The 16,976-nt window shown below is 53.6% G+C and overlaps 5 protein-coding genes across 5 annotated transcripts; 3 read left to right on the top strand and 2 right to left on the bottom strand.

Annotated features, from left to right (window-relative positions):
* Positions 1 to 5,965: 5,965 nt before the first annotated feature.
* SLX4 (5'-flap endonuclease) lies at positions 5,966 to 8,559 on the top strand (the record flags this gene model as incomplete). Its single annotated transcript, XM_064839326.1, has 4 exons — positions 5,966 to 6,015; positions 6,075 to 6,165; positions 6,220 to 6,270; positions 6,937 to 8,559. The coding sequence occupies 4 exons, from the start codon at positions 5,966 to 5,968 to the stop codon at positions 8,557 to 8,559; spliced, it is 1,815 nt and encodes a 604-aa protein (XP_064693068.1).
* Positions 8,560 to 8,806: 247 nt separating this feature from the next.
* Positions 8,807 to 9,657, bottom strand: LTS14_006630 (uncharacterized protein; the record flags this gene model as incomplete). Its single annotated transcript, XM_064839325.1, has 2 exons — positions 8,807 to 8,854; positions 9,103 to 9,657. 2 exons carry the CDS (start codon positions 9,655 to 9,657, stop codon positions 8,807 to 8,809), a joined length of 603 nt encoding a protein of 200 aa, XP_064693067.1.
* A 1,199-nt stretch (positions 9,658 to 10,856) lies between these two features.
* On the top strand, positions 10,857 to 12,110 carry RPC34 (34-kDa subunit of RNA polymerase III (C); the record flags this gene model as incomplete). The annotated part of the gene is made up of 1 exon (XM_064839324.1): positions 10,857 to 12,110. One exon carries the CDS (start codon positions 10,857 to 10,859, stop codon positions 12,108 to 12,110), a length of 1,254 nt encoding a protein of 417 aa, XP_064693066.1.
* Positions 12,111 to 13,239: 1,129 nt separating this feature from the next.
* On the bottom strand, positions 13,240 to 13,687 carry LTS14_006628 (uncharacterized protein; the record flags this gene model as incomplete). The annotated part of the gene is made up of 2 exons (XM_064839323.1): positions 13,240 to 13,541; positions 13,594 to 13,687. 2 exons carry the CDS (start codon positions 13,685 to 13,687, stop codon positions 13,240 to 13,242), a joined length of 396 nt encoding a protein of 131 aa, XP_064693065.1.
* A 1,836-nt stretch (positions 13,688 to 15,523) lies between these two features.
* SSU72 (RNA polymerase II subunit A C-terminal domain phosphatase) lies at positions 15,524 to 16,558 on the top strand (the record flags this gene model as incomplete). Its single annotated transcript, XM_064839322.1, has 1 exon — positions 15,524 to 16,558. One exon carries the CDS (start codon positions 15,524 to 15,526, stop codon positions 16,556 to 16,558), a length of 1,035 nt encoding a protein of 344 aa, XP_064693064.1.
* Positions 16,559 to 16,976: the final 418 nt, after the last annotated feature.

Raw genomic sequence — 16,976 nt, 5'->3', positions numbered from 1 at the left:
TACGGACTACGCTGCTTGGCTTCTCGAGGTCGGCTGCTTATGATCATCAGCATCGAAACCGGCCATGATTGACACAGCATAAAAGCAAACACAGAAGATGAGGTGAGATAAGAGAGAGCCAGTAAGACAGCTGGTGCGAGGATCACGCCGTGGTAGGTAGAGTAAGCGAAGACGCTTTGCCTTTTCAAGAGACGATCCGCAATGTCGGGAAGTCCTGACTCAGGTGAATTTCAGCTGCTCGACCTCAGATATCATTCTCAATACCCAACAATGTAACGCCTCTTTCTGACCTTCAAGCAATGGATGTTCACGCTCGTGGACATACGACTTGGCAACGTCTCTCTCGTTCATGCTCATGACCACGTATCACGCCGACCTACCCCGCTGATTCCATCGACAGAGTTCTGCGGAGCTCGCCGCAATACTCCAAGTGCGATTGCAGCCTGGCCGTGACGAAGCCCAGCTATGCGGACGTGAAAGCTTTGTGGACAGGAAGACGAGGCTGCGTTGCCAGACAAGTTTGGATCATCGTGGGACGGCTGAAAAACCAGAGATGTGCACATGCATCTCACAGATCCTGGGTGGTTGTTCGAGCTGAGCCGCAATGTGATATTCGTGGCGGAACGTCTCTGGAGTCGGTCAACTTTCGGACGTATGGCCATTAGCAGGCGTCCCTCAAGTTGCAATTGAAGCATGTTCAAAAAGAAGCTGATCCGCATCTCCAGTCGCGATAAATTTCCCCGGTCTCTGTTTGGGCTTGATTAGTACTCTGTTCATGTTGGCGTGATGCGTGTCCATGGGTTACAGAAGCTTACAGTTCAGAGAGGATTATCAAGTTCAAAAGATTGGCCTTAGCCATCTAACAGTGAAGCTACAAATACCATCACGTCGCAAGGTCGATACTACTAGGAGGAAGGCCATCTTCCCATATTCTCGTCGCTTCGTTATAGCGCACAACTGGACGTGCGGCATCGTTTCCTGGTATTGCTTATGGTCAGCGAGAACATTTGGCTGTACACTTGCAAGATATGTTGGAACATTGGGAAATCAATCAGGCAGTCCTTTATGTCGGCTCGTATATATCGGATCCACAAGTCTGGCTCATCATGTCATGGTGTATAGAAGGAAAGCCTAGAGGTCTTACGCTTTTCGAATGATGGAGCTTGATGTCCTTGCGTTGGCGGGATCGAGATCGTGGCGACACATGCTACGGCATGATAGATGGGGAGGTAATGCAGTAGATTTTGCCTTGGCGCTCTCCAGCTTGAGGAGCTATCTCAAATTCGTGGCTCGTGTGGCAACGCCGGAGGCGCTTGAAGGCTTCCCCGATGTCCCGGACACAACTTGACGTTGCTCGATTGATTATCAGCGTCGGATTAAGCATCACTGATGTGGGTGTTGCGGTTGCTGGAACGGTGAAGTTAGCTAGTCAGATCTAGCCAATCAAGTGATGAGATAGCAATTCAGAAGATGCTGGTCAGAAAGGAAGTAAAGCTCCGCATTGCTTCGCTCGGATCAAATGAGAATACAAGACTTGAGTCATCATGCAGACAAATAAAGTGCTAGTCATTGTGAAATAGACTCACTAAAGTGGTAGCGCGTTCCTCGGCCAGCGTCAAAAGTCTGGCTCTCATACGTTGAGGTTGCTGTAATGATTTGAGAGATCGGCTGTCTTGCATTCAGGAGCAACGCATCTTGTTGCGAGACTCGGAAGGTCCAGTGGTGTGGTCATAGCCCGACCGATGGTTACATCAGTTCCTGCAAAGAGTCATTATCATGCAGCAATAAGATTCATCCACCGTGCTGTGTTGGTAAAAGGAATTGTCAGAAGTGTAGTATCATGAATCTTAGCAAATCATCCTTGATATTATGTATGGCTTGGTTTGGCTGTCATCATCCAACGGGATTCATGGAACGCAGTCGGGAAAGATTTACGTACTCGGCCCAAGGCAACCTTGGAGTGGTAAGCCAGGCTATGATCGCTTCCAATCTTTCGCAGCCATCCGTGCTGGGAGTTCTTGATCTGCCTTTGATGCGATTAGCCTGATGTGCTGTTAGCTGCGATTTGTGGTCATTGCCTGTCTCAGAACTAGTTCAACAATAGATGGAAGTGCTAGCAGGGGGGATATCTGTTCCAATGTCCACATCCTCACTTTGGCATGTAAGATATCTGTTCTTTGATCATCATGTAAAGCTGGCTTGCGGGTATTACTATGGAAGGCGAAGGGTGACCTACGTTGACCCACTACGACGATTCTTGACGGCGTGGGCGGCTACGTGGACCCCCGTCAGCTCCCAATGCTGTCCGACCAGCTGGAAGTGAGCTCTGTAGAATGAACCATTGTTTTAGTCGCAGATTTGTAAGCTGTTCTTGTCATGGCTCGGAGTGGCTTCCTTGTCGCGGTCGTCAACCGAGGCGGTTGTAGAAGAAGTTGCGTCGGTCTCCGTGCTACGTGTCAACATGGTGGATCATGCGAGGCGATGGATTCGCCGAATATCGACTGTGGTGTACTGGTAGACTGTTGAAGGTTCAGAAGGTGGCGTGATGGACATCGCGACCTCTGGTAGTAGGTTCTGCGTTGTAGTCTTGGTGTTGATCAACAGGGTTAGTGCTGTCGAAATCGAAATTTCTGAGTAGAGTGTCATGCTCGTCAGCAGTGATCGGCCCCACCTGCCTGTCGTTCTTTCCTCGTATATCGGAGCCATCTGCAGGGTCACTAGTAGCTTTTGCTCTCTTGCGGGCTGACATGTGCTGCTCGAAGGCTTTCATCACCCCCAGCGGCTTGCTGTATCGACAATATCGACATAATATCTGCACCTAATTCACATTGACGAGATTTGGATCTTATCGATCGTCCGTTCGACGGGACATGACGCTCTCGTTCGAATATCGCCCCCCACCCTAGAGGGTTGGGTAAAGAAAACGCTGGCTCAATACGGGCGGAGTGACAGTAAACTCTGAGCTCCCACATGCAAGAGTCATCACTAGCCAGTTGTTTCTTGTTATGCCTACATAGCAAAGCCCATCACTGATCTGTCTACACGCAGCATAGTGTGGTCGTTAAGGGCACAGAATCTCCGAGCAGAGAAAGCCGCATGAAAAGAAGCGAGATGAGTGCACACGACTACGAGTAGATAAGGTCGAGAGCAAAACATTGCGAAATGACATCAAGCGACTCTTATACTAGCAATATGTTTGCAAGCCCAATGAAGCGTCGTCGATCACCTCCTACTTTGCGCCAAAACCAAGCCGGATGTGAGAAGATATCGACCCGTCCTTTCCAATGCTTTGCTAATCGTTGTCCCCATACTCTGTCATTGTGGCACGGGTTTGTGATCACGAGATGGTCAATCTACTCCCCCGTCAGAGATGCATGCTGTATTGGGTCGATGCGCATGTCTTGGGGAATGAGTCCAGTATAGAGCTTCTTCTGTGCATCCATTGATCGTTTGCGCCGTCGGTATCATGCTTGTTTCCTCAGGTATGAGATTACTGACACCCGCTGCTAGCACAGCGACATATACTTCTGATTAATAGGGCTAGTGAACCATTGAAGGATTGCGACAGGAGTACAGGGGTTCGTGTCAGCAGGATCGATCAACTGAGATGATCTCATGAGGACTATCGAAGATATCCTAATCATGATCCCGAGGCTCGAGACTGTTCCTTCGTCAGGTGATTAGCTGGAGCTTAGAAACCACCGCTACAGATAAATTGGCCCGAGCATGACAGCCCCCATTTCTCTTCCTCCGCGATATCGTCAACGCCGTATGGAGACGTCCGTATATCATTGGCTACTAAGAGCAGTGCACTAGTTCGATGCAAGTGGGGGACTCCTCACACCACATCCTCATCATCGTCTGCTACATCGAGCCCTTCACAGAGTCCATTGGTCGTCAGATCCTTGCCCGCTAGCCGCTGCTCTTCTTTCACATGCTCACCTGCGGTCTCGTGCTGAAGCAACTATTGGTCCCTGTCTCCTACACGCTAAGCATCGTACCGCTTTCACATGCTCAGCCAGTCTGGATTGAGACCGTCATTCGTCGTTGATTCGTACGCGCTAGCTGGTGTACAGCTTTCACATGCTTCATCGGACCCCATCATCAAGGTTGGTGCTCCAAGTCGATGATCGATGGTGGCTATCGTCGACTAAAACACCAAGACGCGCCGGAAAGTGTACGTCGATGCAGCTGCACTGCGCAACATCGTTGTCGAACAGTGCAGAGCTCGCTGGATGCAGAGGGCTGCTCAAGGATTCGCCGTCGTGAGTTTCGAATATACCAATGATTACCAAGACTGGCAGGCCGAAGTGACAATCCTGAGGAGCCCCAGCTTCGCATGCGCACATGAATCCGCTGTGCTCCTGGTATGCCTTCAATTCTGGTGCATCTTATGTGCCGTGCCGGTAAGCTACACAAGATTACTCCTACAAATGACAAAGTAGTCGCCCAGCTCGCGATGAGCCGCCTTTGACATCGTTCGAATTTTGCGATGGCAGCAGTCTCTTTTTTGATCACTGTGGAGTCAAGGTGGTTTTATGGTTTGATTTTCCCGCAGAGCTACTGTCTATCACACTCAACCTGTACCGAACCTTTGACGACGCAAAATGCCTTATCCTACTACTACCGACGTACAGGAATATCGAAAAGCTACCAGCACAATTTGCTGCATGATGTTCGACGCTTGTACACGATCAACCGATTTCATTGTTCATCCTGCGTAAAGATATTTCTGTCGCGATGGCAACCATGCGCGATGAACCCAGAAGAAGTTTGGTGGACGTACCGACAAGCGGTTACCCAAACACGGTGTGTGAATTGTTTCTCATCTCCATGGATAGAGGCCGTACACAAGAGCCTTAACAGAAGAAGGACAGTCTGCGAGGTGTTAGAAGATCCGCTCATGATCTGGAATATCTACCACAGGCTTGTGGTGATTGCGTCATACCGTGCGCGTCGAAGCGGACGTCTACCTTCTTTGTGGTGGCACAGTTGTTTGCAGACACAAGCCAAGGAGATCGTGATCGTGATGCTGGGGCCATTGTAGTACAAAATCGAGACTTGCGCCCGGGCGGACAGCACGGAGGCACCTCTGCACAGGTTTCGTGTCGTCGCGCTGGACTCAGCTAACACGAACGTTCTTTCGGAAAGGTCACTTCCCTGCTTCCAGCTTCACTACGGCTCGGAACTCGAACATACGCATGCTCTGTCGACGTCTAATCTTCAGGACCTATTGAGATGGATAAATATCAAACTCGGCAACGTGCCATCTGTGTCTCTCCTGGGAGCAATGGCTCGATGAGTGTATTACTGCATCCGCAAATCGTCGTGCGTGAACACACCACGCTTTCCAAGCGCGCTTGATCCCACCATCCCGGCTCGATCTCAATCGATCACATCACCATGATTATCACTGAGATCAATGGCTCTGTATCTGCATCTGTTTGGGCATTTAGACAGTTATTCGTCCTCTACTACGCAACAAGGATTATCAGACTCAATAACTGCTTGGTTCTCCATGAACCCCCTCTCGCTTATGGCTGAGAATTGCCCCGTCAAGCGCTCTGTGCAATCATCCAGAACGCTTTTGCAATGGTCTCAGTGATCTTGATGGCAGGTCGACAGTCAACTCTGATCTCATCAGGCGGTAATCGTGGTGCTGGTACATAAGCCACCACTCTATCTAGCCTTCCATCGACGACGGAGGTTGGCACATCGGTCGTACACAGAGGAGGATACTTCGTCTGAATTAGCGTTGCGGCAGAGCTGGGCAGTGAAGTAGTCTGAATGTACGTATCCTCGGTATCATCGCTCTTTCCTCCTGGCAGTGAATTTGCGTCTGTCTGTCATGTGAGTATCCTCGTGCGACTGGTCAAACGACGCTACGACGTTTTCGGTCGAAGTGAAGCTTCATGTATGGTTATCCTCACTTTGACCTTCTCCTTCTTCCTTCTCACCGTCAACAATGGAAGACGAGAAGATTGTTTGGTTGGCCGAGTTCTTCGCGGCACTCAAGTAAGTTAACCATCAACAGTAGTACTATCGATGACAACGATGCTGACGATGGTCAATAGGACTCCCCCCTCTCCTCCCCCGTCGCCGCCCATCACCTCCCTCGACCGCTGGTCAACACGGGCGGTTGACGAGGGAGGAGTTGGAGGAGCTGTAAGTATACGAGACTCACCACACTATAGTTGAAACATGACTGACTGTTTGCAGCGAGTGCGTGCTGGAGATGGGCAGATTTGCGCAGTCGAGCCGCGGCGTTCCGTAAGTGAAGTTGTGTTTCTTACCTACTACATCTCTCCACCATTCCCGCCATACCCATTTACTTCCAGGATGTCAACAACTGTTTCCACTGGACAGAAGCGCTCACAAGACTGCAGAGCCCGCTCCGCCAGCTCAGAACCATTGTATCTCAATGGGATCGCCATTCTGCGAGTCCAAATTCGCGCCCTCTCCTGATGTCTGAGCAGCGTATGCTAGTAGCATATGTGAGCAGCACATGCAGTCGACTGGGATGCCGGCTTCTCCTGAAACGCATGTTTATGGAAGGGAATGCATTTCGCAATAACCTTGACGGTTCTCCAGCACAGCCGCCTCTTGGAGAGCTGCATCGACAGGCCATCGAAAGCCACGATGCGCGCACCTCGTACAGCATCTCTTCCACGCTACGGACAATCTATATAGTTGAAAGACCACTCAGGGCGAAGACGTGAAGTCCACGAAGCGGAGACTCTGGTACGCTGCTCGTCACGTGCTAGCGTGCGGCTCCCGCGCCGCTCCCCGCGCGCTAGGATCTGGGCTTCCGCTTTCCCAATCTCATCAACATGCACATTGTTTACGCGCTCCTTTACTTTCTTATTCATCCTGGCTTCCCTTTTGCGCTCTAGATGCTTGTATACAGCCATGGAAATAGCTGACAGTCCTCGGAAGCCCCTCCGAGAATTGATAGGAAATCTCTCATATACAGCGACCGCCGAAAACCGAAACATCAGTGGCGAATCTCTCACCAAGCGCCGGCGTATTGACCTAGCCGACCCATCTACCATCAGCATCGTCTCCAGGAGGACCAAGAAGACTACGAAGATCACGACAGACAAGACCGACACTCCCAAACCGACGAAACGGCCCAAAGCTCCGGGAAAGAAACCAAGGACAGTGACCGACGCCGCTACCGCGGCATACCAACCACCCGAAGCTGCTGCGTTACCCGTCAGCACCGTATCAAAGTTCTTCTCGCAGGAGAAAGCGACAGATCGCGAGCCCGGAAAGGCCGCCAAGAAGCCTCGAAAACCACGAGCGAAGAAGTCCGAAGAAGCCACCGAAACCCCTATTACCACTACCAAGAAGTCTCGTAAGAAGAAAGTCGTCATCTCGAAACCAGACCCTCCATTGCTCTACACGCCACTCAAAGCCACAGCACAAGCCGACTCCCAATGCTTCTTTTTCGGGACGTCTAGCCAACTCATGCTGTCCGAATCTCCCACCTTGATACGAGAAATGCAGACCGCTATTGAGGAGTCTGAGGCCCTGTCACAGCCTCCACGGACGAATCTCACGACTTCCCCGAGACGAAGGAGTTGTCTCAAAGTACCCACGGCGCCCCATGGGACTTCATTATCAATTGGGCAGGCGGAGAAGGAGCACTGGTGTGCGTCAGCGAGGGATTGGAAAGGCGGGCTGTTGAGGGAGAAGTCGGGGTTGGCTGCCGCGAAGAAGTCTAAGCCAGTGAAGCAAGTCGTCCCCAAGCCGGTTCCCGTAGAAGTGGTACTGCTGTCAAGCTCTCCCGGCGCCCTCCCTGTGATTGAAACCCTACCAAGTCCAGCTGGGAAGGATTTGCCGCCGAACGGACTGCAGTCGGATTCATTCCTCGATATCGACGAGCTACAGAAGACGCCAGAAGACTCCCGGGCCATACGATCAGACTCCTTCATGAATATAGATGACATCTCCGACCACGAGAAGCCTCCAACACCCTCTCCGCCGCGACGCAGAGCTTCCGCCCAGCTCTCACCCGTCCCAAAGCTGTCATTCGCTATCAAGGCAGCCGACGACCTATCAACAGCACCCGCTCTGGCCGGGATAGCGACCACGAATCCTCTGCCATGTCTCTCAGCCACAGGAGTACTGAAAGCCATGGACGCACAATGGGCGGGTAACAAATCTACCTTATTCCCAAGGATCACAGCCACGGTAAAGGGCAGCAAGCGGTCCTCCGACCCTACAAAACCGAGCTGGCACCAAAAAATCCTCCTCTACGACCCGATAGTACTGGAAGACCTCACGGCATGGCTCAACGAGCAGAAGTTACGAATAGAAGTACGCCGACTGAAACCCAAGTCAAAGGCAAAATCAGGTGGCAAAGGCAAAGGCAAGAAGAAGAAAGCGGACGAAATAGCCCCGGGGGAAGTAGTATCGGCTGCAGTACCAGCGCAAGAAATCGAGACATTGCAGGAGGAACTACAGGCTTGGATGGTGCAGAAATGGTGCGAGGAGAAGAGTATCTGCTGTTTGTGGAAGGAGGGCTTACGAGGTGGGGTGAGGAGCAGGTATTGATGATGTATCTATCTTATTTGGCCCTGATTATCATTCACCAGGACGCTGAAGCATTAAGCTTCGGCTGAGGGAGGATATGGGGAGCTGGGGTATGTAGTAGTGGAGTATGAGAAACGGCCGTTCATGACATTTCGTCCCTTTTAGACGTTCGAGCTTCGTGCGATGATGTGCTGATAAGGGAGATGGCAGCCGAGACGGTCCCGGTCACTGACGAGGGTGGCAATGGTTGAAGATAGGCACTGTACATCTACCAACGACGCAACATGATGCAGAATACAGCGCTCCGAACACCGTGCTAAAACAAGACAAAATCAAACGCTATCCCACACGCAGACAAAAGACCGCCCCAAAACCGCAACCACAACCACATCAAGCAGAAACCCTCTTCCCGCCCCTCCCAACCCCATAAGGCGACAACATCCTCCCCTCCCTCCTCCACCTCACCATGTCCCTAACCGCCAATCCCGCGACAAGCAAACTCAACACCACAAGCGGAATCAAATTCCACCTCCAAGCCTTCATCGTCACAAGATGAACACTCACATCCCTCCTCACCCCGGCATCCACAAAATCCAATTCCAGAACAGCGGAAAACCAATTCTCAGGCGTCCAGAGAAGGTCGGGGTAAGCGACGTAGTTCGGGTATGGATGGTTGTCCAATTTGCTTGCGAGGGAGAGGTCGATGCTTTGACCGGCATGCGTGGCGGTGAGGAGGAAAGTGTAGATTAGAGCTACGATACTTAGGAGGGCGTTGAGGCAGGTGAGGGTTAGCCAGGTGAAGTAAAAGCCCTTCGCGAACCCAGATCCTCCGGTTCCTCCTCCGCCGCCGATTCGTTTGCGGAGGGAGAGTGCCACGATGCCTCCTAGGCCTACGGCGACGAAGGCGGTGCCCGCGGCGCCGTTGGAGGTATGGCCTTGATTTACTAGAAGACCGACGGGTTTGCCGTGGAGGGAGAAGGAGGTATTGTGGTAGAGGATCTGGAAGGCTCCGCCGGCGGTGTAGTGGAGCCAGTACACCATATTCGAAAGCAAGGCCATTTCGAGCGCGGCGCAGAGCATTAGGATGCCGATAGACAGGCGGAGGAGGAGGGAGGACATGGTTGTTCGGCCGCGACGACCGGGGGAGTAGTTGGAGATGGGGTGGTGGAGTTCGTAGTTTTGGGTTAGGTTGGCTTCGGAGGATGTTTGGGGGACGGGGTGGTAGGGTTGCAGGTGCAGGGATTGCATTTGTGTTTTGTGTTTAATGTTGGGAGGGTGAGAGGGGTTGTGATGTTGAAGGAGCGGGATTGATAAAGGTATGAAGGAAGGGCTTTGGTGGGCGAGATGGCAGAGATGTGTTTGTTGGTGCTGACGAGTGTCGGGTCTTCGACGTGGTCGGGTTCGGCGGTTCCCAGGGCTGAGTCTCCGGTCTGACTTCTGGTGTTTAGCTACTGCATGGAGGGAGAGTACGAAGTTGCGGTAGGGAAATTTTCGGAGAGTTGTCAGTCGTGGCGGAGTAGTGAGCAGAGTATCTGACCTGGCCTGATGGTCTCTGCTTGAGTGAGGTAGAGATGAGACTTTGCGGTGGAGCAGAGATACAGAAGTTGTGAATAGTGAACGTAATCATTACATTGCACGATCCTTTCGCACAGCTGATGCCAGTGTTTACCTACCATGCATGCTTTCGAAGCGACCTGTGCGTCAAGAGCTAGCCATGTTCTGCCAGCAGTATGTAGAATATGTAATTAGGCCGCAATAGTCGTCGATCATGGCCACGCCGGTATCAGCATGCTGGGGCCGGAAAACACGAAACATGGTTGGTAGGAATGGAGTCGACGCCAGAAGGAGAGCAGACGGCCGGCTCATGTCAGCGTGGCTTGGATCCTGCGGCTATGACCCCATTGGCTATTTATGGGTGGCTGCGCTATGCTATGCATAGTTTTGTTGGTAATGGTTTTGGCGGGCATGAGAAGCACAGGCATGGATGTCCGACGGCCTTGGACTATTGTATGACTGTGATCTATAACTAGAGTAGGAGATGGGGTCTTTGTCATCGTGCAGTGTATGTATGGTGAGCTGAAACATGAGATGGAATGTTCGTGACTGGATAGAGTTTCAGCGCGGAGTTGCTTCCGCCAGCATCATGAAACGCGGGCTCGGAAATGGCGGGGTACTGTAAGAATGCGAACTTTTGATGAGACAGTACTGTAATTGAAGATTGACATCACACGACTCATCCTTCACTGGCATTCCTTTCGCTCTTCACATCCCCATGATTACCCGATAGCACCACGCCTCTACCTATCACGACCGCCACCATGCCCTTCCTCCCCAAAACGTCGCCGGAAAGCGAAACCCTCTACACCGACCTCCTCGCCGCCGCCCAAGCCAGCGACGAAGGGCTCAAGAAACTCTTCTACCAACCCGACATCAAAGACCTCGCCGACGCCACGGCCAAATCCGTCGACATGCTCCTCCGCTTCATCCAAGAGCTCGTCTCGCACTGCCTCCTCCGCACCTCGCGCCAAGGCGGCGCGCTATGCTGGTCCACCCGGCCCCGCGCCGCCGCAGAGAATATCCGCGCCCTGGCTACGAATGAAAGGACGTTGTACGAGTACGTTGAGGATAGCCATACGAAGGGGATATGGTTGCGGGAACTGAAGAAGCGGTCTGGGATTGAAGAGAAGAAGGTGGAGCGGGCGATGGCGAAGCTGGAGAGTGCGCGGTTGGTGAAATTGATTAAGAATATCCGGGCCCCGGCGCAGAAGACCTACATGCTTGCGCATTTGGTGCCGAGCGATGATGTGACGGGGGGCAGTTTCTTCGACGCCGGCGATTTGGATGAGAGTTTGATTGAGGAGGTGGGGAATTTGATCGTGTTTCATGTAAGAAGTCAGAGTTGGGAGGAGAGGAAGGTGTATTCCAAACGTCCGCCGCGTGCTGAGTCGCCGATTTACATCAATGGTCATGGTGGCGGTGGCGAGGCCGAAGTGGGCTCGAAGCGGAAACGCAGCCCCGACATCGAGGACATGGCCGCTCCCCACCACCAAAAACCCTCAAAACACCGCTCCCATCGCCGCCGCTCCTCCCCAGACCCAGAACCCTACACCCTCCAGCAAATCCCCCACCCTGCCTCACCCCCCTACCCTTACCCCTCAACCGAAACCATCCACACATGGCTCACCACAACCTCCGCCATCCGCCAATCCAAAGCCCAACAGCTCACCCTGGCCGAAATCCAAGGCGTCATCGATGTTTTGGTGTGGGATGATAAGCTCGAACGGATCGCGGGGGGGTATAGGACTGTGAGGGGGGTGGAGTTTCGGCCGCCGGGGTTTGGGGGTGCGGTTGGGAGCGGTGGTGGTTGGGGTGGGTATGGGGATGGGGATGGGGATGATGAGGGGGAGGGAGAGGATGAGGGTGAGGGGTTGGGGGCGACGAGGAATGGGAATGGGTTGACACAGGTCCCTTGTGGACGGTGTCCGGTTCTTGAGCTCTGTGGGGTTGGGGGCGGGCAGGTGAATGCGGGGAGCTGTGTTTATTTTCGGGAGTGGTTGGGGAGGGAGGTCTAAAACCTCTCGTTTCGGAGTTTGCATTCAAATTTAGTCCCGTCATCTTTTAAGCGTAGGCGCTGATCGGTAGTGTTGCGGTGTTATGTCTTCTAGTAATTGGCATGGCTGGGTAATCCTCAATCTCATTCCCCTACAGACGCCTGTGTCTCGCTGTGCATCATCCTCCCCCACCCACCCCCTTCCTCAGATTATACCGGAAAATTCCCATCGACCACATCCGGGTCTTCATATGACCAAAAGCCACCCCGGTCAGCATTACGATGGATTATTGAGACGGTCGTAGCTAATGACGGTACCGCCACACGCTCGGTAAGGAAAAAGGCCGAGCCGGGATGCTCGCTCGGTGTGTCAACGAATGCTATACTCCGTCAGTATGCAGAGCGAATTTTTCCCCTATCAGCCTTTTTCCGGCGATGGTTTGCCCGGATCTGTCATGGCAGGATTGCGATGTTTCCGGTAGGTTGGGTCAAATTGTATTAGTACCGTATCACCGCTCGTGATAACAATACAAAAGACCGCGGAGAACATATCGGTAGCAAAGTGGCAAAGCATGATTGTATCGTGACAAGAGTGGTATAGTCTAAGAAGCAAAAAAAACTAGCCCAAGTCAGTGTCGGTGTTGACCGCGGATCGAAAATCCCCGACGCCAACGCTGTGTATATCCGACAAGCATTCCATCATGAAAAAGTCATCAAATGTATTCCAACCAGAAGATTGCGGATCTTCCTTGGTCCTTCCCCGGGTGGGCTTCTACTCCACTCTCCCGAACCTCTCTCTCAGAACTCTCACTTGTTCCCTCACCTACCCCTTCCCGCAGGCTCGGGAACCACGACCCGGAAACCCCCTCCCACACATACACGTTCTGGCCCTGGTTTTAACTACCATCCCTCACAACCCCCCTTCCTCACCTCCGTACCCTCATCTCCAACCACTCCTGTCCTCCATCTCCCTTCCCCCTCAACCCCCAACATCCCCCACCCCGCTCCTCCTGTTCACTCATGTAACATATGCGTAGGACAACTCCCCCCACCCCTCCTCTCCCACCACCCCCTGATACAAAGTCTATGAAACCGACACAAACACTCCATCCTCCCCATCTCATCCCCCGGCTGAAACTCCTCGAAGCAAATCACGCACTCAACTTGTTCCCCCGTTTCGGCGTCCAGGCAGTCTTTTTCCGTGGCGCGGTAGAGTGCCATGCCGCGTTGGGGGCGGTGGGAGGGCGCTCTTGCGCGGGTGGGGTTGGAGGAGGGGTTTGTGGTTGTGGTTGTTGCTGTTGCTGTTGTTGTTGTTGTTGGGGGCGTGGAGGCGGAGGGCAGGGATGAAGAGGCGGAAGTGGAGAGGGCTGAATCGTGATCCGCGGGTAAAGGTGAAGGCCGAGAAGGGGGCGGCGGACCCATAGCCGTGGTGGTTGAGGAAGGCGTGCCGGAGCTAAAGCGCGTGGCGATACATTCCTGGATATGTGCCTCCCTCACCTGCTCACCAGCTGGCATTTCGATCCCGCAGACGGGACATTCGTCTTCTTCTTTGATCACTCTGCGTGGCGGTCGAGGTTGTGGTGGGGCTGAGGGTGCCATTGTGATGGGTGGTCGCGAGGAGGATGTAGGCAGTGGGATGTGGGTGCTGTGGGAGTAGCGGTGGCTTGATGGTCGTGTGTGATGGGGAGGCGGTTGTGGTTGTGTATTGCCGCTGGCATACGCGCTTCCGTGATTTGAGGGTGGTGGGCGGCCGAGAGGTGTCCCGGTCGAGAGTGGGATACTCCTACTGAAAGGTGCAGAGATAGGCTGATGCGATTGGCTTCGGTTTCTGGTCCCGGGTGGCATGTTCGCAGCAGCAGGCATATATCTATACCGCTCCGACCTCTGCCTCTCGACCTCGCCCGCATTCCTCGCACCATCAATCAAAGGCCTCGCCCTCACAGCCCCCTCTTCACTCCCTGTCCTGGCCGCACTAGGCACCTCGGGCGTCCAAGGATCAGGCACACACGGATTGCACACCCTCACCACTTCCCCACCCCCCAAGCCCCTCCTCTCCTGCTCCCCCCGCTGCTCAACCTCTTCCAGCCCGAACTCGGCCAGGTAAGGGTTTGGTGGCTGCACGATGTACTGTCTTGGGATGGTGATGCGATGGGGTGAGCAGGCGGCACAGACTACGCGGCCGCATTTCCGGCAGTGGTGTCTGCGGTTCCAGAAGGCGAAGACGGTGTTGCAGACGGGGCAGCTGGAGACGCTGTTATCAGGTTGCCATTTCGGGAGGAGGGTGTCGCTCTCTTGGCGAGTAGGGGTGTTTGTGCTTGTTCTTCGTGTAATCTGGTTGGGATCATTTGGGTTGGTGATGCTGCTCGTCGGTCGTGGAGGCGTGGTGAGATCGAGGGGTGTCGCTCTCGTCCCACTCTCTGGCCTGGTCGGACTCATCGCTGCTGACCCTTGGCGATTATATCTCGACGGCACTCGTGAACTGCCTGCAGCAAAAGTGTGATAGGGATAGTTCCGCCTCTCCGACTCGGCCTGAGCAGTATTCTTGCGCTTCCTCTCAGCACTGGAAGCTCGCTGGTCTTGCTCGGGCACTGTGCCGCCTGCTGTTCTCAGGAATTGCAGCCAGGTGAGATCATCTTCTGATGGGCGATGATGTGATGTAGGGCGTTGTGTTGAGTTCGAATTCGGCTGCTGCGGTGGTGGGACCGCTGCTGACCGATGCAGAGATGCGCTGGGATGCGATATGCGGTGGTGATAGTTTATGGGATAGTGTGGAGGGCTGCTCATGCTCGCGTGCTCGATCAGATTACTCGATCTACTCGCTTCTCTCCCGAAATCTCCCGATATAATGACTGTAAATTACTGTAACTATGAGTACAATAATGCAGGAGTGCAAGCCGGATGCATGTCAAAGGAGGATAGTAGTACTGTGATTGTCGTCTGGCCTTGCATGCTGCCTATCGACCGATGTCCTGTCCGCTCCGCATACAGTAAGCTCGCCTTTTTGACGCCAGTGGCGGGGCACCGTCCCGGAACTCTGAAACCTGAAACCTGAAGCTCGATCCAAAATAGCAATCCAAGAGAGGCAAGAACAGGATATCAAGTATGGTAAGTGTATAGCAATAGCGACCGAGACGATGTAGTTATCTATTTAACTATTTACACTCCGATCAACACAGTACCTGAACTAGAAGGGATAGTGAAAGGGAAACATTACGAAAGCGATGGATCAGTCGTGTCAGTCGTGTCACATGCTAGCGCCGATCTCTTCGGCTTGCTCTTCCGACATCCACGCCAGTGCACACGCGACTCAAGCAGCTTGAAAGTCCAAAGACTCGAACAGGCATATATTCACTTCACGTTGTCTGCCATTAACGAGCTACTACCCACCCTCCGACCTACCGTAGCGATCACTCAGTACTCTGACAGTCATCAACCATGTCCTCCGATCCTCGCCGCCGAGCCCAACCACCACCTCCTCCGCCTCCGCCGCCAGCAGCCGCCACACCAGAAACCATTCCCCCGATAACAACTTTAGACGGCACGACCGACGAGCGAGAAATCCAATCTCCCCCCAACGGCAGCACTCACCCACAACAACAACAACCGCCAATAGTAGAACCGACCCCAACAGAATCAACCCCCTACACCCTAAAATTCTGCACCGTCTGCGCCAGCAACAACAACCGCAGCATGGAAGCCCACCTCCGCCTCACCACCACCACACCCCCCTACCCCACCATCTCCTTCGGCACGGGCTCCCTCGTCCGCCTCCCCGGTCCCTCAATCTCCCAACCAAATGTCTATAATTTCAACACTACCTCCTACAGCAGTATGTACGACGAACTCGCCGGAAAAGACCAGCGTCTGTATCGCGCGAACGGGATCTTGCCGATGTTGGAGAGGAATAAGGGTGTGAAATGGGGGCCGGAACGGTGGCAGGATTGGCGGGTTGGGGTGCCGAGGGTGGGGAGGCGGAGTCCGGCGGCTGTCTTACAGGAGCAGGAGGGGCAGGGGCAGGGGCAAGGACAAGGTGGGCCGGTACAATATCATACTACTGCGAAAACAGAAGCGGAATTCAAAGACGACGCGGGATACGCGGGCACCGAAGCCGGAACGGTAGATATCGTCATAACGTGCGAAGAACGCTGCTGGGACGCCGTGGTCGACGACCTCTTGACCCGCGGTAGCCCTCTCAATCGTCCCGTCCACGTCTTCAATGTCGATATCAAGGATAATCATGAAGAGGCTTTGGTGGGTGGGAAAGCTATTCTTGAGCTGGCGGACGAGTTGAATGCGGCGGCGCGGAGGGAGAGGGATGTTTGGGTGAGTGGAGGTGGGGAGGAGTCGGGGTTTGATGGGGGTGTGCAGGGGGCGAGGGAGGGGTTTGATGAGCGTGTTCCGGAGATTTTGGCCGGGTGGCAGGAACGGTGGCCGGGGTTACCGGCGTTGTGGACGCTTGCTTGGTTTTGATGGAGATTGGGGGTTTAGGGGAGGTAGGTGTGGATGATGGGGAGGTGGGGGTGGATGATGGGGAAGTGTGAGGTGGTGGAGTTGATTTTTGTCTGTGGCTTGATGATGATACCCCCGAGTTTTCAGCGCTTAGATACTATGCTATGATATGTACATGTCTGCGCACGTCGCTTCCGAGTCTTCTTTGCCCGTTGTTCCTCAATTACTCATGTCAGCTCATCCGCCTTGCCATCAGCTCCTTTCCCGAAACAGTGGGGCGGTGTGTCAGATAGCCCGCTCGAAGAGGGGTGGAGCTGATATTTCTCCGCTCAGCCGCCGCACGACTACCAGTACGTGTGCATTTGCACTTTCGACCGTTGGCGGCGAGATAATCGGCGGGTCGAGGATGCTTTCTGGAATCCCGGTTCTGATATTTTCA

The sequence above is a fragment of the Recurvomyces mirabilis genome (assembly GCF_035927965.1).
Source record: "Recurvomyces mirabilis strain CCFEE 5264 chromosome Unknown scaffold_17, whole genome shotgun sequence".
Taxonomy (NCBI): domain Eukaryota; kingdom Fungi; phylum Ascomycota; class Dothideomycetes; order Mycosphaerellales; family Teratosphaeriaceae; genus Recurvomyces; species Recurvomyces mirabilis.
Note: the sequence above shows the minus strand (reverse complement) of the source record. Positions and strands in the feature narration are given on the sequence as shown.